At 52.7% G+C, this 26707-nt stretch overlaps 1 protein-coding gene across 1 annotated transcript in view; it reads left to right on the top strand.

Moving 5' to 3' along the window:
* Positions 1 to 2675: 2675 nt before the first annotated feature.
* STRA6 (signaling receptor and transporter of retinol STRA6) overlaps positions 2676 to 26707 on the top strand; it is a 26438-nt gene continuing 2406 nt past the window's right edge. The window contains exons 1-16 of the mRNA XM_056499699.1: positions 2676 to 2797; positions 5754 to 5832; positions 6846 to 6931; positions 8110 to 8249; positions 10256 to 10422; positions 11375 to 11497; positions 12615 to 12682; positions 12776 to 12852; positions 14113 to 14174; positions 16366 to 16546; positions 20202 to 20277; positions 22736 to 22869; positions 23851 to 23968; positions 24501 to 24602; positions 25445 to 25608; positions 26554 to 26691. Coding sequence (XP_056355674.1) covers positions 2676 to 2797; positions 5754 to 5832; positions 6846 to 6931; positions 8110 to 8249; positions 10256 to 10422; positions 11375 to 11497; positions 12615 to 12682; positions 12776 to 12852; positions 14113 to 14174; positions 16366 to 16546; positions 20202 to 20277; positions 22736 to 22869; positions 23851 to 23968; positions 24501 to 24602; positions 25445 to 25608; positions 26554 to 26691 — 1837 coding nt within the window. The remainder of the gene's footprint in view (positions 2798 to 5753; positions 5833 to 6845; positions 6932 to 8109; positions 8250 to 10255; positions 10423 to 11374; positions 11498 to 12614; positions 12683 to 12775; positions 12853 to 14112; positions 14175 to 16365; positions 16547 to 20201; positions 20278 to 22735; positions 22870 to 23850; positions 23969 to 24500; positions 24603 to 25444; positions 25609 to 26553; positions 26692 to 26707) is intronic.

The raw sequence follows: 26707 nt of genomic DNA, 5'->3' as shown, positions 1-26707 counted from the left end.
GGGATCTAGGATTGCTAGGATCCCAAACTGGGATTTTGGGATTTGGGATTTGGGATGGGGTTTGGGATTTGTGGGATCCCAAACTGGGCTTTGAGATGGGATTTGGGATGAGATCTGGGATCACTGGGTGTCCCCAAATCCTGGAGTGTCCCCAAATCCTGGAATGTCCCCAGTTCCCGGGGTGTCCCCAAACCCTGGAGTGTCCCCAAATCCCGGAGTGTCCCCACATCCCAGAGTGTCCCCAAATCCTGGAGTGTCCCCAAATCCTGGAGTGTCCCCAAATCCCGTGGTGTCCCCAAATCCCGGGGTGTCCCCAAATCCCGGAGTGTCCCCAAATCCCGGAGTGTCCCCAAATTCCCGGGGTGTCCCCAAATCCCGGAGTGTCCCCAAATCCTGGAGTGTCCCCGAATCCCGGGGTGTCCCCAAATCCCGGAGTGTCCCCAAATCCTGGAGTGTCCCAATTCCCGGGGTGTCCCCAAATCCCGGAGTGTCCCCAAACCCCGGAGTGTCCCCAAATCCCAGAGTGTCCCCAAATCCCGGAGTGTCCCCGAATCCCGGGGTGTCCCCAAACCCTGGAGTGTCCCCAAATCCCGGAGTGGCCCCAAATCCGGGAGTGTCCCTAAATCCTGGAGTGTCCCCAAATCCTGGAGTGTCCCCAAATCCCGGAGTGTCCCCAAATCCTGGAGTGTCCCCGAATCCCAGAGTGTCCCCAAATCCTGGAGTGTCCCCAAGTCCAGGAGTGTCCCCAAAACCCAGAGTGTCCCCAAATCCCGGAGTGTCCCCGAATCCCGTGGTGTCCCCAAATCCCGTGGTGTCCCCGAATCCCGGAGTGTCCCCAAACCCTGGAGTGTCCCCAAATCCCGGAGTGTCCCCAAATCCCGGCGTGTCCCCAAACCCTGGAATGTCCCCAAACCCTGGAGTGTCCCCAAATCCCGGGGTGTCCCCAAACCCTGGAGTGTCCCCAAATCCCGGGGTGTCCCCAAATCCCGGAGTGTCCCCAAATCCCAGAGTGTCCCCAATTCCCGGAGTGTCCCCAATTCCCGGGGTGTCCCCAAATCCCGCAGGTGACATTTGGGGACATTTGTGCTGGTCCCGGAATTCCCGGCCGGGTCCGGTGACATTCCCAGTCTGGCGCCGCTCCCGCCCCTCCCCAGCCGCGACCTTTGCGCCGCTTTTCCAGCCCTAAAAATTCCTTGGAAAACCCAAACAAAGGCAGCGAGCGGCTCCGGGATCGGCGGGATCGTCCCTCGGGATCGTCCCTCCCCCAGCTCCGGGAAAAGCTGGAATTCCGCCGGGATTTTGGGATCAGACCCGCCGCCACCGGCACCTCCAGCCCCCCTTTCCCGGCGGTTTTCCCACTTTTCCATCCTCCATCCCGCTTTTCCCGGCGTTTTTCCCACTTTTCCATCCTCCATCCCGCTTTTCCCGGCGTTTTTTCCCACTTTTCCATCCTCCATCCCGCTTTTCCCGGCGTTTCCCTCGGTTTTCTCCCGACTTTTCCAGCTCCCATCTCGCTTTTCCCGGTGCTTTTCTAGGTTTTTTTCCCCACTTTTCCCAGCCTCTCACCCACTTTTCCTGGGATTTTTCCAACTTTTCCCGGCGTTTTTCCCACTTTTCCCAACATTTTTCCCACTTTTCCCAACATTTTTCCCACTTTTCCCGGTATTTTCCACGCTTTTCCCAGAGTTTTCCCCACTTTTCCCAACATTTTCCCCCACTTTTCCAAACATTTTCCACACCTTTTCCAAACATTTTCCACACTTTTCCCAACATTTTTCCCACTTTTCCCGGCGTTTCTCCCAACTTTTCCCAACATTTCCCCCCACTTTTCCTGGTATTTTTCCCATTTTTCCCGGCGTTTTTCCCACTTTCCCCAACATATTTCCAACTTTTTCCGGCGCTTTTCCCACTTTTCCTGGTATTTTTCCCACTTTTCCTGGTATTTTTCCCACTTTTCCCAACAAATTTCCCACATTTCCCAACATTTTCCCCACTTTTCCCGGTATTTTCCACACTTTTCCCGACGTTTTTCCCAACATTTTTCCCACTTTTCCCGGCATTTTTCCCACATTTTCCCAACATTTTCCCCCACTTTTCCAAACATTTTTCCCACTTTTCCCGGTATTTTCCACCCTTTTCCCAACATTTTCCCCCACTTTTCCTAACATTTTCCCCACTTTTCCTGGTATTTTTCCCATTTTTCCCGGCGTTTTTCCCACTTTCCCCAACATATTTCCAACTTTTTCCGGCGTTTTTCCCACTTTTCCTGGTATTTTTCCCACTTTTCCCAACATTTTTCCCACTTTTCCCAACATTTTCCCCACTTTTCCCGGTATTTTCCACACTTTTCCCGGCACTTTTTCCCAACATTTTTCCCACTTTTCCCGATATTTTCCACACTTTTCCCAACATTTTCCCCCACTTTTCCAAACATTTTCCACACTTTTCCCAGAGTTTTTCCCACTTTTCCCGGCGTTTCTCCCACTTTTCCCAACATTTTTCCCACTTTTCCTAACATTTTCCCCACTTTTCCTGGTATTTTTCCCATTTTTCCCGGCGTTTTTCCCACTTTCCCCAACATATTTCCAACTTTTTCCGGCGTTTTTCCCACTTTTCCTGGTATTTTTCCCACTTTTCCAGCCGGAGCAGGGATCCCGGTGGGGGAGGGGGCTGCCATGGCCTCCAACGGCTCCGCAGGAATTCGGGATTCCCCCCTGGAACCGGGAATTTTCCTGGATGAGGATCTGGGATCCGACTGGTACATCTACGAATCCACGGAATCCACACCCCAGGATGAGTGAGTGTCCCAAAAATTGTCCCCAAAAATGTCCCCAAGTGTCCCCTTCCCATGGAGAAAATCCTGGAATTTTTGCTCATTCCGTGATTTATTCCCAGATTTTTGACCCTCTAAAAAAATCCTGGAATTTTTGCTCATGTTGTGATTTATTCCCAGATTTTTGACCCTCTAAAAAATCCTGGAATTTTTGCTCGTTCCGTGATTTATTCCCAGATTTTTGACCCTCTAAAAAATCCTGGAATTTTTGCTCATTCCGTGATTTATTCCCAGATTTTTGACCCTCTAAAAAAATCCTGGAATTTTTGCTCATTTTGTGATTTATTCCCAGATTTTTGACCCTCTAAAAAAATCCTGGAATTTTTGCTCATTCCGTGATTTATTCCCAGATTTTTGACTCTCTAAAAAATCCTGGAATTTTTGCTCATTTTGTGATTTATTCCCAGATTTTTGACCCTCTAAAAAATCCTGGAATTTTTGCTCATTCCATGATTTATTCCCAGATTTTTTACCCTCAAAAAAATCCTGGAATTTTTGCTCGTTCCGTGATTTATTCCCAGATTTTTGACCCTCTAAAAAACTCCTGGAATTTTTGCTCGTTCCGTGATTTATTCCCAGATTTTTGACCCTCTAAAAAAATCCTGGAATTTTTGCTCATTTTGTGATTTATTCCCAGATTTTTGACCCTCTAAAAAAATCCTGGAATTTTTGCTCATTCCATGATTTATTCCCAGATTTTTGACCCTCTAAAAAATCCTGGAATTTTTGCTCGTTCCGTGATTTATTCCCAGATTTTTGACCCTCTAAAAAATCCTGGAATTTTTGCTCATTCCGTGATTTATTCCCAGATTTTTGACCCTCTAAAAAAATCCTGGAATTTTTGCTCATTCCGTGATTTATTCCCAGATTTTTGACCCTCTAAAAAATCCTGGAATTTTTGCTCGTTCCGTGATTTATTCCCAGATTTTTGACCCTCTAAAAAATCCTGGAATTTTTGCTCATTTTGTGATTTATTCCCAGATTTTTGACCTTCTAAAAAATCCTGGAATTTTTGCTCGTTCCGTGATTTATTCCCAGATTTTTGACCCTCTAAAAAATCCTGGAATTTTTGCTCATTCCATGATTTATTCCCGGATTTTTTTAGCCCCTCTGAAAATCCTGGGATTTTTTTTTTTTGGGGGGGGGGGCATCAATCCCATCATTCCCTGATTCATTCCCAGATTTTTTGGGGCTGGAATATTTTGGGGGTCCCTGATTTATTCCCATCATTCCCAGATTTATTCTCGGATTTTTGGGCCTGGAATTTTTGGGACTTGCTCCATCATTCCCAGATTTATTCCCGGATTTTTTGCCACTTTGAAAATCCCAGGATTCAGGGATTTTCCCTATAAATTATGGGATTCAGGGTTTTTTTTCCTCATTTCCCATTGCTTTTCTGGAGTCTTTTAGGATTAATCCCAAATCCAGGATTTTTCCCATTTCCAATCATTTTTCCCAACCCTTTTAGAGTAATCCTGAAATCCGGGATTTTTCCCTTTTTCCCATTTTTTTTCCATCATTTTTCCCAACTCTTTTAGGGTTAAAACCCCTCCAAAATCCAGGATTTTTCCCATTTTTCCATCATTTTTCCCAACTCTTTTAGGGTTAAAACCCCTCCAAAATCCGGGATTTTTCCCATTTTTCCATCATTTTTCCCAACTCTTTTAGAGTTAAAACCCCTCCAAAATCCGGGATTTTTCCCATTTTTCCATCATTTTTCCCAACTCTTTTAGGGTTAAAACCTCTCCAAAATCTGGGATTTTTCCCATTTCCCATAATTTTCCCCAACTCTTTTGGGGTTAACCTCAAATCCAGGATTTTTCTCTTTTTTCCCATTTCTTCCCCATCATTTTTTCTGGCCCTTTTAGGGTTAATCCTAAATCCAGGATTTTTCCCATTTTGGGCATAAACCCCCACCAAAATCTGGGAATTTTTTTTCCCATTTTTTTTCCCATTATTTTTCCCAGCTCTTTTGGGGTTAACCTCAAATCTGGGATTTTCCTATTTTCCCATTTTTTTTCCCTGAGCATTTTTCCTGACCCTTTTAGGGTTAACCCCAAATCTGTTTTTTTTTTCTGGAGTCTTTTAGGATTAATCCCAAATCCAGGATTTTTCCCATTTCCAATCATTTTTCCCAACCCTTTTAGAGTCAACCTGAAATCCGGGATTTTTCCCTTTTTCCCATTTTTTCCCCATCATTTTCCCAGCCCCTTTTAGGGTTAAAACCTCTCCAAAATCCGGGATTTTCCCCATTTTTCCATTATTTTTCCCAACTCTTTTAGTGTTAAAACCCACCAAAATCCGGGATTTTCCCCATTTTTCCATCATTTTTCCCAACTCTTTTAGAGTTAAAACCCCTCCAAAATCCGGGATTTTTCCCATTTTTCCATCATTTTTCCCAACTCTTTTAGAGTTAAAACCTCTCCAAAATCCGGGATTTTTCCCATTTTTTTCCCATCATTTTTCCCAACTCTTTAGGGTTAAAACCTCTCCAAAATCCGGGATTTTCCCCATTTTTCCATCATTTTTCCCAACTCTTTTTAGGGTTAAAAACCCACCAAAATCTGGGATTTTTCCCATTTCCCATCATTTTCCCCAACTCTTTTGGGGTTAACCTCAAATCCAGGATTTTTCTCTTTTTTCCCATTTCTTCCCCATCATTTTTTCTGGCCCTTTTAGGGTTAATCCCAAATCCAGGATTTTTCCCATTTTCCCTGGAATTTTGGGCTTAAACCCCCACCAAAATCTGGAATTTTTTTTTTTTTTTCCATTTTTTTTCCCATCATTTTTCCCAGCTCTTTTGGGGTTAACCTCAAATCTGGGATTTTCCTATTTTCCCATTTTTTTTTCCCTGAGCATTTTTCCTGTCCCTTTTAGGGTTAACCCCAAATCTGTTTTTTTTTTTTTCCCATTTTTCCAGCCTTTTTCCCGAAGCCATCCCGGAATGCCATCCCACAATTTCCCCCCGGATGTACCACACCATCATGGCTCCCATTTCCGTGAGTATCCGCCCCAAAATCCCCATTCCCATCCCAAAATTCTGGGAAAAAAAAAAAAAAAACGAAAAAAAAATTTCCACATTCCCACCTGGAATTTACGGGTTCCATCTTGGATGAATTTTTCCCGCCTAAACAATCCCAGAATTCCCTAATTCCTGGGATTTTAGTTCCCTGTGGGATGTTTGTCCTGATTCATTCCCATTATTCCCTTTTTCCATGGATTTGTGGGACATCCATGGAATTCCCACCATTCCCCTTTTCCATGGATTTATGGGGTATTTATGGGATTTCCATCCTTCTCCTTTTCCATGGATTTATGGGATATCCATGGAATTCCCATCATTCCCCTTTTCCATGGATTTATGGGATATCCGTGGAATTCCCACCACTCCCAGGACCCTTTTCCATGGATTTATGGGATATCCATGGAATTCCCACCACTCCCAGGACCCTTTTCCATGGATTTATGGGATATCCATGGAATTTCCACCACTCCCCTTTTCCATGGATTTATGGGATATCCATGGAATTCCCACCACTCCCCTTTTCCATGGATTTATGGGATATCCATGGAATTCCCGTCACTCCCAGGACCCTTTTCCATGGATTTATGGGATATCCATGGAATTCCCACCATTCCCCTTTTCCATGGATTTATGGGATATCCATGGAATTCCCATCACTCCCAGGACCCTTTTCCATGGATTTATGGGATATCCATGGAATTCCCATCCTTCTCCTTTTCCATGGATTTATTGGGATATCCATGGAATTCCCACCACTCCCCTTTTCCATGGATTTATGGGATATCCATGGAATTCCCACCACTCCCCTTTTCCATGGATTTATGGGATATCCATGGAATTCCCACCACTCCCCTTTTCCATGGATTTGTGGGATATCCATGGAATTCCCACCACTCCCAGGACCCTTTTCCATGGATTTATGGGATATCCATGGAATTCCCGCCACTCCCAGGACCCTTTTCCATGGATTTCCCATCCCTTTTCCAGCTGGCCGTGATCCTGGCCTTGTCCTTCCTGGTCAAGCGCCGCCGGCTTTACCTGAACTGCTGGAACGGCGTCCCGGGATTGCTCAGGTAATGGAATTCCCAAAATCCCGCTGATCCTTCCCTGGAAACATCTCAGAATTCCCAAAATCCCGCTGATCCCTACCTGGAATGAGCTCAAAATTCCCAAAATCCGACTAATTCCTCCTTGGAAATGGCTCAGAATTCCCAAAATCCCACTGACCCCCAGTTGGAAACATCTTGGAATTCCCAAAATCCCGCTGATCCTTCCCTGGAAAGGACTCAGAATTCCCATTGATCCCTAGTTGAAAAGAGCTTGGAATTCCCAAAATCCCACTGATCTCTGGTTGGAAACAGCTCAGAATTCCCAAAATCCCGCTGGTCCCTAGTTGGAAATATCTTGGAATTCCCCAAATCCTGGTCATCCCTCCTTGGAAACATCTTGGAATTCCCAAAATCTCACTGATTCCTCCTTGGAAACATCTCAGAATTCCCAAAATCCTGCTGATCCCTCCCCAAGAGGAGCTCAGAATTCCCCAAATATCTCTGATTCCTACCTGGAAAGAGCTCGGAATTCCCAAAATCCCACTGATTGTTAATTGGAGAGGGCTCCCAAAACCCTCCTGATCCCTGCCTAGGAAGAGCTTGGAATTCCGAAAAATCTGCTCGTCCCTCATTGGAGACATCTCGGAATTCCCAAAACTCATTGGAGACATCTCGGAATTCCCAAAATCCCGCTGATCCCTAGTTGGAGATATCTCGGAATTCCCAAAATCCCGCTGATCCCTAGTTGGAAACACCTCAGAGTTCCCAAAATCCCGCTGATCCCTAGCTGGAAAGAGCTCAGAATTCCCAAAATCCCGCTGACCCCTCCTTGGAGACGTCTCGGAATTCCCAAAATCCCGCTGATCCCTAGCTGCAAAGAGCTCAGGATTCCCAAATCGCGCTGATCCCTAGTTGGAAATATCTTGGAATTCCCAAATCCCACTGATCCCTAGCGTCAAAGAGCTCAGAATTCCCAAAATCCCTCTGACCCCTCCTTGGAGACATCTCGGAATTCCCAAAATCCCGCTGATCCCTAGCTGGAAAAAGTTCAGGATTCCCAAATCGCGCTGATCCCTAGTTGGAAACACCTCAGAATTCCCAAAATCCCTCTGACCCCTCCTTGGAGACGTCTCAGAATTCCCAAAATCCCGCTGACCCCTCCTTGGAGAGGTCCCGGGATTCCCCACCCGCCGCCCTTGCAGCCCCGGGAATTTCCTGGAGGAGGAGGTGCCGCGGGGCCCGGCCGCCGCCGTGTTCGGGGCGCTGCTCTCCTCGCTGTGCCAGCTGCTGCTGGACAAGGACCCGCTGCCCCTCGCCGGCCCCAGCGCGCCCAGCGCCCGCGGTACGGACACCACCCAAACACAGCCCCGAACCGACCCCAAACTGATCCCAAACCACCCCATCCCGATCCCAAACCGATCCCAAACTGATCCCAAACTGACCCCAAACTGACCCCTAACACCGTCCCGAGCCCACACCGATCCCAAACTGATCCCAAACACCATCCCGATCCCAAACCGACCCCAAACACCATCCCCATCCCAAACCGACCCCAAACCGATCCCATCCCGATCCCATCCCGATCCCAAACTGATCCCAAACCGATCCCAAACTGATCCCAAACCGATCCCAAACCGATCCCAAACCGACCCCAAACTGATCCCAAACCGACCCCAAACACAGCCCCATCCCGATCCCAAACTGATCCCAAACCACCCCAACACCATCCCAAACCGACCCCAAACTGATCCCAAACCGACCCCAAACCGACCCCAAACCAACCCCAAACTGATCCCAAACTGATCCCAAACCGACCCCAAACTGATCCCAAACCGACCCCAAACACAGCCCCATCCCGATCCCAAACTGATCCCAAACTGATCCCAAACCGACCCCAAACCGACCCCAAACTGATCCCAAACTGATCCCAAACCAACCCCAAACCAATCCCAAACCGACCCCAAACCGACCCCAAACACAGCCCCATCCCGATCCCAAACTGATCCCAAACTGACCCCAAACTGACCCCAAACTGACCCCAAACCGATCCCAAACCAACCCCTAACACCATCCCCATCCCAAACCGATCCCAAACCGATCCCAAACCGACCCCAAACCGACCCCAAACACCATCCCAAACTGATCCCAAACCCATCCCAAACTGATCCCAAACACCATCCCAAACCGATCCCAAACCCATCCCAAACAGATCCCAAACACAAACACCATCCCCATCCCGATCCCAAACCAACCCCAAACACCATCCCCATCCCAAATCAATCCCAAACCGACCCCAAACACCATCCCCATCCCAAACACCATCCACATCCCAAACCAATCCCAATCCCAAACTCATCCCAATCCCAAACTGATCCCCATCCCAAACACAAACCCCATCCCAAACCAATCCTGATCCCAAACACAATCCTGATCCCAAACCAATCCCAATCCCAAACACCATCCCAATCCCAAACACCATCCCCATCCCAAAACCAATCCCAATCCCAAACACCATCCCCATCCCAAACACAATCCCAATCCCAAAACCAATCCCAATTCTGACCATGATTCCCATCTTGGTCCCCATCCTGATCCCGATCCTGACCCTGATCCCAATCAGTCTCTCAATCCAATCCCGATCCCGATCCTGATTCCCATCCTGCTCCCCACGCCAGCCCTGATCCTGATCCTGATCTCAATCAGGCTCTCAACCCCAATCCCGATCCCAATCCTAATCCTGGTCCCAATCAGTCTCTCAATCCCAATCCCAAACCCAATCCCGATCCTGATCCCAATCCCAATCAATCTCTCAATCCCGATCCCGATTCCCATCCTGCTCCCCGTGCCAGCCCTGATCCCAATCCTGATCCCAATCAGTCTCTCAATCCAATCCCAATCCCAATTCCCATCCTGCCCCCGCAGCCGTGATCCCGATCCTGGTCCCAATCAGTCTCTCAATCCTGATCCCGATCCCGATCCAAATCAGTCTCTCAATCCCAATCCCAATCGTGATCCTGATCCCAATCAGTGTCTCAATCCTGATCCTGATCCTGATCCTGATCCCAATCAGTCTCTCAATCCCAATCCCAATCCCAATCCCGATCCCGATCCCGATCCCGATGAGTCTCTCAATCCCGATCCCGATCCCGGTCCCAATCAGTCTCTCAATCCAATCCCGATCCCGATCCCCATCCTGCTCCCCCAGCCCTGATCCCGATCCCGATCCCCATCCTGCCCCGTGCCCGCCCTGATCCCGATCCCGATCCCCATCCTGCCCCGCCCTGATCCCGATCCCGATCCCGATCCCCATCCTGCCCATCCCTGATCGCGGCCGTTCCCGTTTTCCAGAGCTCTGGAAGGTGCTGGCGCTGCTCTACTACCCGCTGCTGTACGCGCCCCTGCTGGCCTGCGCGGGGCCGCGGCACCGCCTGGGCTACGGGGCGGGCGCGCTGCTGGCCTGGGCGCACTGCGCCGCGCACCTGGGCCACCGCCTGCAGTGTCCCCTGGCCACCAAGGTGGGTGGCCTCGCCTCGCTGGCGCTTCCTGGGTGGCCCTGAGGGGCTGTGGCTGCCTTGTCACCTCCCTGAGTGGCCCTGAGGGGTCACAGCTGCCTTGTCACCTCCCTGAGAGGCCCTGAGGGGTCACAGCATCCTGGGGTGGCCCTGAGGGGCTGTGGTTACCTTGTCACCTCCCTGAGTGGCCCTGAGGGGTCATGGCTTCCTTGTCACCTCCCTGGGTGGCCCTGAGGGGTCACAGCTGCCTTGTCACCTCCCTGGGTGGCCCTGAGGGGTCACAGCATCCTGGGGTGGCCCTGAGGGGCTGTGGCTTCCTTGTCACCTCCCTGGGTGGCCCTAAGGGATCATGGCTATCTTGTCACCTCCCTGGGGTGGCCCTGAGGGGTCATAGCATCCTGGGGTGGCCCTGAGGGGTCACAGCTTCCTTGTCACCTCCCTGAGTGGCCCTGAGGGGTCATGGCTTCCTTGTCACCTCCCTGAGTGGCCCTGGAGTGTCCCTTGCCTGGGGTGGTGGCACTGACCCTGTCCCCACCCCAGATCCACCGGCTGTACTCTCTGCTGGCCCTGTCCCTGCAGGGGTGGTGGCAGTGTCCCCAGGGGGTGGCAGTGTCCCTGTGTCCCTGGGGTGGTGGCAGTGTCCCCAGGGTGGTGGCAGTGTCCCCAGGGTGGTGTCAGTGTCCCCGTGTCCCCAGGGTGGTGGCAGTGTCCCCAGGGTGGTGGCAGTGTCCCCCTGTCCCCAGGGTGGTGGCACTGACCCTGTCCCCCCCCAGATCCACCGGCTGTACTCGCTGCTGTCCCTGTCCCTGCAGGGGTGGTGGCAGTGTCCCCAGGGTGGTGTCAGTGTCCCCGTGTCCCCAGGGTGGTGTCAGTGTCCCCAGGGGGTGGCAGTGTCCCCAGGGGGTGTCAGTGTCCCCCTGTCCCCAGGGTGGTGGCACTGACCCTGTCCCCCCAGATCCACCGGCTGTACTCGCTGCTGTCCCATGTCCCCATCCTGCTGTCCCTGTCCCTGCTGAGTGTCTGGTACCCGGCGCTGCTCGTGCGCAGCCTGCGCCGAGGGGACAGCTCCGAGCCGGAGGTACGGACACCGGGAATTCGGGAATTCGGGAGTTCGGGAGTGGGATCGGGAACGGGAACGGGAACGGGAGCGGGAGCGGGAGCGGGAACGGGAACGGGAACGGGAGCGGGAACGGGAACGGGAACGGGAACGGGAGCGGGAGCGGGAGAGGGAACGGGAACGGGAGCGGGAACGGGAGCGGGAACGGGAATGGGAACGGGAACGGGAACGGGAACGGGAGCGGGAGCGGGAATGGGTTTGGAAACAGGAACGGGATTGGAAATGGGATTGGAAATGGGAAGGGGAACAGTGACAAACAGGAAGGGGAATGAGAACGGGAATGGGAGCAGGAGCGGGAATGGGATTGGGATTGGAAATGGGAAGGGGAACAGGAACAGGAATGGGAATGGGAACAGGAAGGGGAATGGGAACGGGAACGGGAATAGGAGCGGGAGTGGGAATGGGTTTGGAAACGGGAATGGGAATGGGAAAGGGAACAGGATTGGGGAATGGGAATGGGAATGGGATTGGGATTGGAAACGGGAGTGGGAATGGGATTGGAAATGGGAATGGGAATGGGAATGGGAACAGGATTGGGGAATGGGAATGGGAATGGCAGTGGGATTGGAAACGGGAAGGGGAACAGGAAGGGGAACAAGAACGGGAATGGGAATGGGAGCGGGAATGGGATTGGGATTGGAAATGGGAAGGGGAACAGGAAGGGGAACAAGAACGGGAATGGGAATGGGAATGGGGAGTGGGAATGGGTTTTGAAATGGGAATGGGAATGGGAACGGGAACGGGAACAGGATTGGGGAATGGGAATGGGAATGGGAGCTGGATTGGGATTGAGGGACTGATCGGGATCAGGATTGGGATCTGGATTGGGATCAGGGTTGGCATGGGGACCAGGATGGGAATCAGGATCAGGATCAGGATCAGGATTGAGATCGGGCTCTTTGCACATTCCCCTCTCGGAATTCCAGAGGGATTTGGGAAGGGATTATTCCCACTTTTCTGTACCAACATCACACATTCCGTATCCCATCCCGGGCTGGGAAATTCCCGTTGGAATACGGCCTGGAGGAGGGCGTGGCCAGGGAAGCTCCACCTCCCCAAATCCATCCATTTTTCCCAGATTCCCGGGAAAAGCTATTACAGGAAGTACCTCAAGGCTGTGCTGTCCAAGCGGGGCAGGAAGGAGAGGTGAGGACGGCAATTCCCATTCCTGGAAAATCCCATTCCTGGCAAATCCCATTCCCAAAATTCAGGAATGTCACTTTTTCCTGCCTCACACAGCTCAGCCAAGATCGAGGAGAGCCTCTGGTCCCGGATCCGCTCCTACCTGCTCTCCTATGTCTACATTCCCGAGGAAGGTGGGCACCGGGAAAATCCCATGAAAACAGGGAATGGTTGGGATTGGGGTTTATGGATCATTCCCAAGATCCCAGGTTGGAAATCCATGGGAAAAGGGATCTTGGGAATGATAGGAATCCCATGGAGACTCCAAAAATCCATGGAAAAAGGGATCTTGGGAATGATAGGAATCCCATGGTGACTCCACAAATCCATGGAAATACAGAGTGATGGGAACCCCATGGAGACCCCATAAATTCATGGAAAAAGGGAATGATGGGAACCCCAGGAGAGCCCATGAATCCATGGAAACGCAGAGTGATGGGAACTCCATGGAGACCCTACAAATTCATGGAAAAGGGGTCCCAGGAACAATGGGAACCTCATGGAGACCCCATAAATCCGTGGAAATGTGGAGTGATGGGAACTCCATGGAGACCCCACAAACTCATGGAAAAGGGGAATGATGGGAGCTCCATGGAAACCCCATAAATCCATGGAAAATGGGTCCTGGGAATGATGGGAATCCCATGGAGACTCCATAAATCCATGGAAAAAGAGAATGATGGGAACCCCATTGCGACCCCATAAATCCATGGAAAAAGAGAATAATGGGAACCTCATGGAAACCCTACAGATCCATGGAAAAGGGATCCTGGGAATGGTGGGAATTATGGAAACCCCATGGAGGCCCCATAAATCCATGGAAAAGGGGTCCTGGGAATGATGGGAATCCCATGGAGAACTCATAAATCCATGGAAAAGGGAAATTATGGGAATCCCATGGAGACCCATAAATCCATGAAAAAGGGGTCCTGGGAATGATGGGAACCCCATGGAGACCCTATAAATCCATGGAAATGGGGTCCTAGGAATGGTGGGAACCCCATGAAGACCCCATAAATCCATGGAAAAGGGAAATTATGCGAATCCCATGGAGACCCATAAATCCATGGAAAAGGGGAATGATGGGAATCCCATGAAGACCCCATAAATCCATGGAAAAGGGGAGTGATGGGAATGATGGGAGCCCCTTGGTGACCCCATAAATCCATGGAAAAACGGGTTCTGGGTCAATTCCAGGGAGGCTTGGGACAACCTCGGTTTTCCTGGGAAAGCTTGGCCAGGGAATGTCCCGGAGGTGGCACCTGGCAGGGTGGCGCCATCCATCCACTCCTGGCAGGAATTCTGGCGGGAATCCCATTCCAGGTGTTCTCCAGGAGCCTGAGCTGCCCTCCCTCCATCCCAAATCCCGGCTCCTCTCCCGCTTTTCCCTGCAGGATTCCGGATCCCGCTGAAGCTGGTGGTGTCCCTCACCGTGGCCGTCATCGCCGTCTACCAGGTGACACTGGGGACATTCCCGGAGCATCCCGGGGGTCACCTGCACACCACTGAAATTCCTTCTGGAATTCCGAGCTCCCGAGGCTCTGCCAAGCTTTGAATCCTACAATCCCACGGGATCCGAGCTGTAAATCCCACAATCCTGTGGGATGCTGCTGTAAATCTAAATATCCAGTGGGATCCCAGCCATAAATCCCAAAATTCCATGGGATCCAGTCATAAACCTGGCAATCCTGCGGGATCCTGGCCATAAATCCCAAAATCCCACAGGATCCCAGCCATAAATCCCGAAATCCCTGCAGGATCCCAGCCATAAATCCCGTAGGATCCAACTCTTAAATCCTGGAATTTCGTGGGTTCCCAGCCGTAAATCCTGCAGTCCTGTGGGATCCCAGCTGTAAATCCCACAATCCTGCAGGATCTGAGCCATAAATCCCGAAATCCCGTGGGATCTGAGCTGTAAATCCCGCAGGATCCCTGCCATAAATCCCAAAATCCCGTGGGATCTGAGCTGTAAATCCCGCAGGATCCCTGCCATAAATCCCAAAATCCCGTGGGATCTGAGCTGTAAATCCCGCAGGATCCCTGCCATAAATCCCGAAATCCCATGGCAATCCGAGCTGTAGATCCCACAATTCCATGGGATCCCAGCCATAAATTCCACAATTCTGTGGGGATCCCAGCTGTAAATCCCAAAATCCCTCAGGATCCCAACCATAAATCCCTCAGGATCCCAGACATAAATCCCACAGGATCCCAGCCATGAATCCCACAAGATCCCAGCCATAAATCCCACAGGATCCCAGCCATGAGTCCCACAGGATCCCAGGTGTAAACTCTGCAGGATCCCAGCCATAAACCCCAAATCCTGTGGGATCCGAGCCGTAAATCCCACAATCCTATGGAATCCCAGCTGTAAATAAATGGAAAAGGGGAATCCCGCAATCCCACGGGATCCCAGCCATAAGTCCCAGAGGATCCCAGCCATAAATCCCAAAATCCTACGGGATCCCAGCCATGAATCCCACAGGATCCCAGCCATAAATCCCACAATCCCACAGAATCCCAGCCATGAATCCCACGGGATCCCAGCCATAAATCCCACGGGATCCTAGCCATAAATCCCAGAGGATCTCAGCCATAAATCCCACAGGATCCCAGCCATAAATCCTGCAATCCCACAGGATCCCAGCCATAAATCCCACAATCCCACAGAATCCCAGCCATGAATCCCACGGGATCCCAGCCATAAATCCCAGAGGATCCCAGCCATAAACCCCAAAATCCCACAGGATCCCAGTCATAAATCCCACGGGATCCTAGCCATAAATCCCAGAGGATCTCAGCCATAAATCCCACAGGATCCCAGCCATAAATCCCACAGGATCCCAGCCATAAATCCCAAAACCCCACAGGATCCCAGCCATAAATCCTGCAATCCCACGGGATCCCAGCCATAAATCCCACAGGATCCCAGCCATAAATCCCAGAGGATCTCAGCCATAAATCCCACGGGATCCCAGCCATAAATCCCACAGGATCCCAGCCATAAATCCCACAGTCCCACGGGATCCCAGCCATGAATCCCACGGGATTCCAGCCACGAATCCCACAGGATCCCAGCCATAAACCCCAAAATCCCACAGGATCCCAGCCATAAATCCCACGGGATCCCAGCCATATATCCCACGGGATCCTAGCCAGAAATCCCAGAGGATCTCAGCCATAAATCCCAGAGGATCTCAGCCATAAATCCCACGGGATTCCAGCCATAAATCCCACAGGATCCCAGCCATAAATCCCACAGGATCCCAGTCATAAATCCCACGGGATCTCAGCCATAAATCCCAGAGGATCTCAGCCATAAATCCCAAAGGATCCCAGCCGTAAATCCCACAGGATCCCAGCCATGAATCCCAGAGGATCCCAGCCTCGAATCCCGCAATCCCACAGGATCCCAGCCATAAATCCCGCAATCCCACGGGATCCCAGCCATAAATCCCAGAGGATCTCAGCCATAAATCCCACAGGATCTCAGCCATGAATCCCACAGGATCCCAGCCATAAATCCCACAGGATCCCAGCCATAAATCCCACAATCCCACAGAATCCCAGCCATGAATCCCACAGAATCCCAGCCATAAATCCCACGGGATCCCAGCCACGAATCCCGCAACCCCGTGTCCCCCCAGGTGGCCGTGCTGCTGCTGGTGGCCGTTGTCCCCACGCTGCAGATCGTCCGGGCGGGAATGACCAAGGACGTGGTGGTGCTGCTGGTGCAGTTCGGGCTGGTGCCCTCGGACAGCCCGGCCGTGCCCGGGGACATGGAGAAGGAGCTGGCCACCGTCCGCCACTACCTGTGGTCGCTGGAAGGTGGGATCGACATTCCAGAGCGGGATCCGGGCGGGAATTCCTGCTCTGGAGGACGGGATGGGGAGGAAGGATTGCAGGGGGGTTGGGGGAGGATGGGATGGGGCGGATTCCGGGGGGATTTGGGGAGTGGATGGATGGGATGAGGCAGATTCTGGGCAGATTTTGGGTGATTCCTGGCCTGGAAGATGGGACTGGGAAGATTCCAGGGGGATTTTGGGAGAATGGGATGGAGCAGATTCCAGGGGGATTTCTGAAAAATTCCTGACCCAGAGGACAGGACTGGTAGGATTCCAGTGGGATTTCGGGAAGATGGGATGGGGCAGATTCCAGGGGGATTTGGGGAGTGGCTGGAAGGGATGGAGCAGATTCCAGGGGGATTTCTGAAGGATTCCTGACCCAGAAGATGGGAATGGGAGGATTCCAGGGGGATTTCAGGAGGATTCCTGTCCCAGAGGACAGGACTGGGAGGATTCCATTGAGATTTTGGGAAGATGGGATGGGGCAGATTCCAGGAGGTTTTGGAAGGACAGAAAGGGGCAGATTCCAGGGGGATTTTGGGGAGGATGGGATGGGGCGGATTCCGGGGGGGATTTCTGGAGGATTCCTGACCCAGAGGACAGGACTGGGAGGATTCCAGTGGGATTTTGGGAGAATGGGATGGAGCAGATTCCTGGGGATTTCTGAAAAATTCCTGACCCAGAAGATGGGACTGGGAAGATTCCAGTGGGATTTTGGGAAGATGGGATGGAGCAGATTCCAGGGGGATTTCAGGAGGATTCCCGGCCCAGAGGACAGGACTGGGAGGATTCCAGTGGGATTTTGGGAGAATGGGATGGGGCAGATTCCAGGAGGTTTTGGGAGGACAGAAAGGGGCAGATTCCAGGAAGATTTTTGGGAGAATGGGATGAGGCAGATTCCAGGGGGATTTTCTGAAGGATTCCTGACCCAGAGGATGGGACTGGGAGGATTCCAGTGGGATTTTGGGAAGATGGGATGGAGCAGATTCCAGGGGGATTTCAGGAGGATTCCCGGCCCAGAGGACAGGACTGGGAGGATTCCAGTGGGATTTTGGGGAGGATGGGATGCAGCAGATTCCAGGGGGATTTCAGGAGGATTCCTGTCCCGGAGGATGGGAATGGGAGGATTCCAGAGGGATTTTGGGAGGATGGGATGGGGCAGATTCCAGGGGAATTTCGAGAGCGGCTGGAAGGGATGCAGCAGATTCCAGAGGGATTTTAGGAAGATTCCTGGCCCAGTGAATGGGATGGGAAGGATTGCAGGGGGATTTTGGGAGAATGGGATGAGGCAGATTCCAGGGGGATTTTCTGGAGGATTCCCGGCCCAGAGGGTGGGACTGGGAAGATTCCAGTGGGATTTTGGGAAGATGGGATGGAGCAGATTCCAGGGGAATTTCAGGAGGATTCCTGGCCCAGAGGACAGGACTGGGAGGATTCCAGCGGGATTTTGGGAGAATGGGATGGGGTAGATTCCAGGAGGTTTTGGGAGGACAGAAAGGGGCAGATTCCAGAGGATTTTTGGGAGGATTCCTGGCCCGGAGAATGGGATGGGAATGTTCCAGAGGGATTTTGAGAGAATGGGATGGGGCAGATTCCAGGGGGATTTTGGGAGTGGCTGGATGGGATGAGGCAGATTCTGGGCAGATTTTGGGTGATTCCTGGCCTGGAGGATGGGATTGGAGGGATTCCAGGGGGATTTCGGGAGTGGCTGGAGGGGATGGGGCAGATTCCAAGAGGATTTTGGGATGACAGAATGAGTCAGATTCCAGAGGGATTTTTGGGAGGATTCCTGGCCTGGAGGGCAGAATGGTGCAGATTCCAGGGAGATTGTGGGAGGATGGGATGGGGCGGATTCCGGGGGGATTTCCGGAGGATTCCTGACCCAGAGGACAGGACTGGGAGGATTCCAGTGGAATTTTGGGAAGATGGGATGGAGCAGATTCCAGGGGGATTTCAGGAGGATTCCCGGCCCAGAGGACAGGACTGGGAGGATTCCAGTGGGATTTTGGGAGAATGGGATGGGGCAGATTCCAGGAGGTTTTGGGAGGACAGAAAGGGGCAGATTCCAGGAAGATTTTTGGGAGAATGGGATGAGGCAGATTCCAGGGGGATTTTCTGGAGGATTCCTGGCCCAGGGGGTGGGACTGGGAGGATTCCAGTGGAATTTTGGGAAGATGGGATGGAGCAGATTCCAGGGGGATTTCAGGAGGATTCCCGGCCCAGAGGGTGGGACTGGGAAGATTCCAGTGGGATTTTGGGAAGATGGGATGGAGCAGATTCCAGGGGGATTTTGGGAGGATTCCTGGCCTGGAGGATGGGACTGGGAGGATTCCAGGGGGATTTCGGGAGGGGATGGGGCAGATTCCAGGGGGATATTAGAAGGACACAATGGGACAAATTTCCAGGTGGATTTTGGGAGGGTTCCTGCCCCGGAGGATGGGATGGGGCTGATTCCAGAGGGATTTAGGGGGCGGCTGGCAGGGATGGGGCTGTGCCAAGGCGGGAAGAGACTCTGGGAAGAGCCAGAGGGAAGAGGGAGCAGATGCTGCAGGCTTGGAAACCTGCTGGAAACGAACAGATGGGCCCTGGATCCCTGGAGAGTGGAAATCCTTGGATGGGGGATGAGGGAAGAGCAGGGAAGAAGGAATAGCAGGGATGGGGGAGAGCAGGGATCAGAAATAGGGACGAAGGAACAGCAGGGATGAGGGAATTTCAGGGATAAAGGAATTTTTGGGATAAAGGGGTAGCTGGGATGAGGGAATTCCAGGGATGAAGGAATAGTAGGGATGAGGGAATTTCAGGGATGAGGGAATTTTTGGGATAAAGGAATAAATGAATTCCAGGGATGAGGGAATGAAAAGGATCAGGGAATTCCAGGGATGAGGGACTTCCAGGGATAAATGAACAGGAGGGATGAGGAAATTTCAGGGATGAGGGAATTTTTGGGATAAAGGGGTAGCTGGGATGAGGGAATTTCAGGGATGAAGGAATAGCAGGGATAAGGAAAGTTCAGTGATGAGGAAATGAAAAGGATCAGGGAATTCCAGGGATGAGCGAATTTCAGGGATGAGGGAATTTTTGGGATAAAGGGGTAGCTGGGATGAGGGAATTTCAGGGATGAAGGAATAGCAGGGATCAGAAGTTCAGGGATGAGGGAATTCCAGGGATGAGGGACTTCCAGGGATAAATGAACAGGAGGGATGAGGAAATTTCAGGGATGAAGGGATAGACGGGATGAGGGAATTCCAGGGATGAAGGGATAGCTGGGATGAGGGAATTCCAGGCCTGAGGGAATTCCAGGGATCAGGGAATTCCGGGGATAAAGGATCATCAGGGACACCCTCTCCTTCCTGGGGCTCCCACCAGCTCCCGGGAGGATTTCTGTGCCTTTTCCTGGATCTCCAAACCTCTCTCATCCCGTTTTTTTTTCCCTCCATCCCGCTTTCCCAAGGCCCCCATCCCAGCTCGCTCCAGGGATTTTCCCAGATTTCCCTCCCCCTTTTCCCGCCCTCTGTCCCTTCCATCCCCCCTGGGGAGCTGAAGGAGAGAGCGACAAAAGGCGGGAAAATTCCCGCTAAAACCCCATTCCCGGCGTTATTCCCGGGAATCCAGGAATGTTTTTTCCCGTTTTTCCGCAGTCTGCTACATCTGCTCGCTGGCGCTGTGCTGCCTGCTCACCTGCGCCATGCTGCTCCGCAGCCTCGGCATGCACAGGTGCGGCCGCGCCTTTCCCGGCATCATTCCCGGCATTCCCGACATTCCCGACATCATTCCCGACATTCCCGGCATTCCCGACATCATTCCCGACATTCCTGGTGTTCCCGTCCCTCTTCCCACTGTTCCCAGCCCCATCCCCGATATCCCCAGCCCCATTCCTAATGTTCCCATCTCCGTTCCTGACATTCCCAGCCCCATTTCCAATTCCCAGCCCCATTCCCAGCTTCATTCCCAGTATTCCCATCCCCATTCCAAACGTTCCCAGCCCCATTCCTGACATTCCCAGCCCCATTTCCAATTCCCAGCCTCATTCCCAGCTTCATTCCCAGTATTCCCAGCCCCATTCCAAACGTTCCCAGCCCCATTCCTGACATTCCCAGCCTCATTCCCAGTATTCCCATCCCCATTCCCGCTATTCCCATCGCTATTCCCGGTGTTCCCAACCCCATTCCCGACATTCCTGTCTCCATTCCCAGTGTTCTCATTCCCGGTGTTCCCAGCCTCATTGCTGCTATTCCTGTCCCCATTCCCGATATTCCCATTCCCAGTATTCCCATTCCCAACATTCCCATCCCCATTCCCAATGTCTCCATCCCCATTCCCAATTCCCATCCCCATTCCCAACATTCCCAATGTCCCCATTCCCATTCCCAACATTCCCATTCCCAACATTGCCATCCCCCTTCCCAACATTCCCAATGTCCCCATTCCCATTCCCAACATTCCCATCCCCATTCCCAACCTTCCCATCCCCATTCCCAACATTCCCAATGTCCCCATTCCCAACATTCCCAGCCCCATTCCCAACATTCCCAGCCCCATTCCCAACATTCCCAATGTCCCCATTCCTGATGTCCCCATCCCCATTCCCAATGTCCCCATCCCCATTCCCAACCTTCCCATCCCCATTCCCAATGTCTCCATCCCCATTCCCAACATTCCCAATGTCCCCATTCCCAACATTCCCATCCCCATTCCCAACCTTCCCATCCCCATTCCCAACATTCCCATCCCCATTCCCAACATTCCCAGCCCCATTCCCAACATTCCCAATGTCCCCATTCCTGATGTCCCCATCCCCATTCCCAATGTCCCCATCCCCATTCCCAACCTTCCCATCCCCATTCCCAATGTCCCCATTCCCAACATTCCCATCCCCCTTCCCAACATTCCCATCCCCATTCCCAACATTCCCAACATTCCCAATGTCCCCATTCCTGATGTCTCCATCCCCATTCCCAACATTCCCATCCCCATTCTCAACATTCCCATCCCCATTCCCAACATTCCCATCCCCATTCCCAACATTCCCATCCCCATTCCCGATGTCCCCATTCCCAACATTCCCATCCCCATTCCCAACATTCCCATCCCCATTCCCAACGTCCCCATTCCCAACACTCCCATCCCCATTCCCAACATTCCCATCCCCATTCCCAACATTCCCATCCCCATTCCAAACATTCCCATCCCCATTCCCAGCATTCCCATCCCCATTCCCAACATTGCCATCCCCATTCCCAATGTCCCCATTCCCAACATTCCCATCCCCATTCCAAACATTCCCAATGTCCCCATTCCCAGCATTCCCATCCCCATTCCCAACATTCCCATCCCCATTCCCAATGTCCCCATTCCCAACATTCCCAATGTTCCCATTCCAAACATTCCCATGCCCATTCCCGACATTCCCTCCCCATTCCCAACATTCCCATCCCCATTCCCGATGTCCCCATTCCCAACATTCCCATCCCCATTCCCAACATTCCCATCCCCATTCCCAACATTCCCATGCCCATTCCCAACATTCCCATCCCCATTCCCAACATTCCCATCCCCATTCCCAACATTCCCATTCCTATTCCCGATGTCCCCATTCCCAGTATCCCCATCCCCATTCCCACTATTCCCATCACTATTCCCAATGTCCCCATTCCCAACTTTCCCATCCCCATTCCTGATGTCCCCATTCCCAACATTCCCAATGTCCCCATTCCCAACCTTCCCATCCCCATTCCCAATCTTCCCAATGTTCCCATTCCAAACATTCCCAGCCCCATTCTCAACATTCCCATCCCCATTCCCTACATTCCCAACATTCCCAATGTCCCCATTCCTGATGTCCCCATCCCCATTCCCAATGTCCCCATCCCCATTCCCGACATTCCCATCCCCATTCCCAACATTCCCAATGTCCCCATTCCCGACATTCCCATCCCCATTCCCACTATTCCAATCACTATTCCCAATGTCCCCATTCCCAACATTCCCATCCCCATTCTCAACATTCCCATCCCCATTCCCAACATTCCCATCCCCATTCCCGACATTCCCATCCCCATTCCCGACATTCCCAATGTCCCCATTCCCGACATTCCCTCCCCATTCCCGACATTCCCATCCCCGTTCCCGACATTCCCAACCCCATTCCCGAACACTCCGGAGTCTCTCCCAGGTCCAACCTGCGGGCGCTGTACCAGGGCGCCGTGCTGGACGTGTTTTCCAAGGCTCACATCCTGCGCCCTTCCCGGGAAGCCGTGGTCTGCTGGATCGCCTTCTCCGCCTTCCAGGCGGCCTTCGCCTGCCTGGGTACGGAATTTGGGATCCTGGGATGGGACATCCCGATTTTCCTAAGGATTAAGTGGCAGTTCCCCGTTTTCACCCCGTTTCCAGGAGGGTTTTTGTCCCTGTTTTCTCCGATGGGATCTGGTGGGTTTTGGGAACATGGAAAAACTGGAGTTTGGGAAAAGCTGGAGAAATAATTAGGGAAATGGTAAAAAAACTGGAAAAATTGGGTTGGGAGTTCAAAGAGGAGGAAGGGGTGGGATGATGCCTGGGTAATGGAATTTTGGGATCATGGGATGGGACATCCCAATTTTCCTAAGGATTAAGTTTCAGTTTCCTATTTTCACCCCTTTTCCAGGAGGGTTTTTATCCCTGTTTTCTCAATTGGAATCTGGTGGGTTTTGGGAACATGGGATGGATGGGAATTGGGGAAAAATGAAAAAAACAATTGGGAAAATTTAAAAAAAAAATATGGAAAAATTGGTTTGGGAGTTCAAAGAGGAGGAAGGGGTGGGATGATGCCTGGGTAATGGAATTTTGGGATCATGGGGTGGGACATCCCGATTTTCTTAAGGATTAAGTGTCAATTCCCAGTTTTCACCACATTTCCAGGAGGGTTTTTATCCCTGTTTTCTCAAATGGGATCTGGCAGGGATTTTGGGAACATGGAATGGCTGGGAATTGGGAAAAGCTGGAGAAATAATTGGGAAAATTGTAAAAAAATTGGAAAAATTGGGTTGGAAATTCAAAGAGGAGGAAGGGGTGAGGTGATGCCTGGGTTTGGCTGGATCCCAAATATTTGGATGGGGAAAGCTGTGGAATCCTCCAGTCCTCTGCACATTCTGGGGGCTCCTCGTCTCCATCCCAGCCTGGATCACCCTGGGAACGAGGGATCCCGAAAAAAAAGGGGAAAATTGCGGAGGCAGCCCCTTGGGAATGCAGAACGGGGTTTTTATGGGATGTGGGGAAGGAGAGCCGTTGTCCCATCCCGGATTCCCGCTCCAGGTCTCCTGATCCAGCAGGTGATTTTCTTCCTCTGCTCCGTGGCCTTCACCTTCCTGGTGGTGATCCCGCTCCAGGCCGGCACCAGCTCCCCGCTCTTCGGGATCATCCGGAACATGTGGTGAGCCTCGGGACGGGCTGGAGACCCTGGGTGGGCTTGGGATGGGTTTGGGATGGGCTTGGGGATGGGTTTGGGATGGGTTTGGGATGCTCCATTTGGGGTTTTCCCGGCAGTGCTGGGGGTTCCTGCCTGGGGCAGTGCCTTGGGACATTCCTGTTTTTTTTGGGACATTCCCAGTGTCCATCCCGCTCTTTGGGATCATCCAGAACGTGTGGTGAACTGGAAAGGGCTGGAATGGCCCTGGATGGGTTTGGGATGATCCATTTGGGGTTTTTCCAACACCACTGGAGGTTCCTGCCTGGGACAGAGTTTTGGGACATTCCCGGTGCCCATCCCACTCTTGGGATCATCTGGAACAAGATCCCCTCAGGAAGGGCTGGAAAGCCCAAGGAATGGTCCTGGGATGCTCCATTTGGGGTTTTTCCAACACCGCTGGAGGTTCCTCCCTGGGACGGTATTTTGGGACATTCCCGATATTTTGGGGCATTCCCGGTATTTTGGGACATTCCCGGTGTCCATCCCGCTCTTCCAGGCCCTTCTGGCTGACCCTGGTGCTGGCCATGCTCGTGCAGCATCTCCTGGCTCGTTCCCAGTTCCTGGAGCAGCATTCCCTGCAGAAGGAGATCACCAACAGGTACGGGGACACCGCCGTCGATCATCCCCGATCGTCCCCAGGCTGGGTTGGTGGGAATCCCAGGCTCCCACAGGGCTTTCTCCGGATGTTCTTCCTGCATTTTGGGGTGACACCAGCGAGGGTGGCCGTGCTCCAGCCAGCCTGGATCTTTGGGATTGGCAGGACGGGTCAGTGACCGCTGGCAGATGTCCCTCCCTGCCACGCGGTGTCACAGAGCTCGGTGGCAGGGAACCAGGTGGGGTGTCCTGTGCCACCACTTGTGTCACACTCCTGGAGCCACTGTCCATCCCAGGCCACCAGCAGATGTCCCTCACTCCCACATGATGCCACCACTCAAGACCAGGTGACAGAGGGAACCAGGTGTCCTGTGCCACCACTTGTGTCACACTGCTGGCGGGACAGTGACGCTCTCCTGGAGCCAGTGTCCATCCCAGCTCACCAAAAAGTGTCCCTCACTCCCACATGATGTCACCAAGACCAGGTGACAGAGGGACCCAAGTGTCCTGTGCCACCTCCTGGCAGGACATTGATGCTCTTCTGGGGCCACTGTCCATCCCAGACCACCAACAGAAGTGTCCCTCACTCCCAGGTGGTGTCACCACCCCAGACCAGGTGACAGAGGGACCCAAATGTCCCCTGTGGGTGGCAGCGAGAGCCCCAACATCCCAATCCCACATTTTGGCCGTTTCCTCGATGTCCAAGGACAAAAGCAGCTCCTGGTGCCTCTCCTGTGGCCTGGGAGGGCGGTGACCACCCCAGCTGGACAGGGCGTGGCCGGGAGGTTGGGACTGGCGGGATTTTTCCCGGGAATCTCCATCCTGGGAATCTCCACGTCCTTGCAGGCGCGCCCTGTCCATCGTCACCTTCCTGCTCTTCCCCACCAACGTCCTGCTGGGCGCCCTGGCCGGCGTGTGGCGCGTGGTCATCTCCGGCCTCTACAACGCCGTCCACCTGTGCCGGCTGGACATCAGCCTGCTGCAGCGCGGCGTGGAGACCTTCGACCCAGGTGGGGCCGCCTGCGGGGTCCTGGTGCCACTGCTGGGGTGGGGATGGGCCCTGGGGCTGCTGGGATGGAGGACAGGAGCTGGGAGTGGGACATGTGGAACAGGCTTCTCCTGGTTCCTGGTTTTTGTCACACAAAAAAAATGAGTGGTGACTTTTGAGCTTCACCTCATGTCCTGGGAGAAAGAAGAAATTACCTCGGGGGACCTTGGGGGACTTTAGGGGACCTCAAGGGATCTTGGAGGGCTTTGGGGACCTCAGGAGACCTCAGGCTTTCCCAGTTTGTCCTGCTGGGATGGAGGGTGGCCTCAGGAGCTGGGAATGGGACATGTGGAACAGGCTTCTCCTGGTTCCTGGTTTTTGTCCCACAAAAAAAATGAGTGGTGACCTTTGAGCTTCACCTCGTGTCCTGGGAGAAAGAAGAAATTACCTTTGGGGACCTCAGGGCACCTCAGGGGACCTTGGAGGGCTTTGGGGACCTCAGGGCACCTCAGGCTTTCCCAGTTTGTCCTGCTGGGATTAAGGGTGGCTTGGAAATAGGACAATGGGAGCAGGAGGCTTTCCCTGATTACTGCTTGGTCCGGTTTTTTTACCCCAAAAAGTGTGGGATGACCTCTGGGGTTTCACCAGTGGTCACTTTTACCCCGGGATAAAGAGGAGGGGACCTCAGGGGACCTCAGGCCTTCCTTAGTTTTTCCTGCCAGGATGGAGGGCGGCTTCAAACCCTTGGAAATGGAACACCTGGAGAGGGTGGTGCTGGCTGGGTCCGACTTTTTATCCCAAAAAAAAATGGGATGAGTTTTGGGGTTTCACCTCATGTCCTGGGATACAGGGGAGGGAAACTCAGAGGAGTTCAAGGGAGCTCATGGGACTGTGGGAGCAGGGGAAGGTGACCAGGACTGGGCTCCAGGAATGGGGAACGCTGTCCCCAAGGCTCGGTGTCCCGCAGGGTACCACACCTACTGCCACTACCTGAAGGTGGAGGTGAGCCAGTGCCACCCCCTGCTGAGAGCGTTCTGCCTCCTGCTGCTCCAGCCCGGCCGCGCACGGCCACAGGCAGCGCCCCGGGACACACACCTGGAGGAAGGTGGGACACGGGGACA

The sequence above is a fragment of the Oenanthe melanoleuca genome, chromosome 10, assembly GCF_029582105.1.
Source record: "Oenanthe melanoleuca isolate GR-GAL-2019-014 chromosome 10, OMel1.0, whole genome shotgun sequence".
NCBI lineage: Eukaryota > Metazoa > Chordata > Aves > Passeriformes > Muscicapidae > Oenanthe > Oenanthe melanoleuca.
Note: the sequence above shows the minus strand (reverse complement) of the source record. Positions and strands in the feature narration are given on the sequence as shown.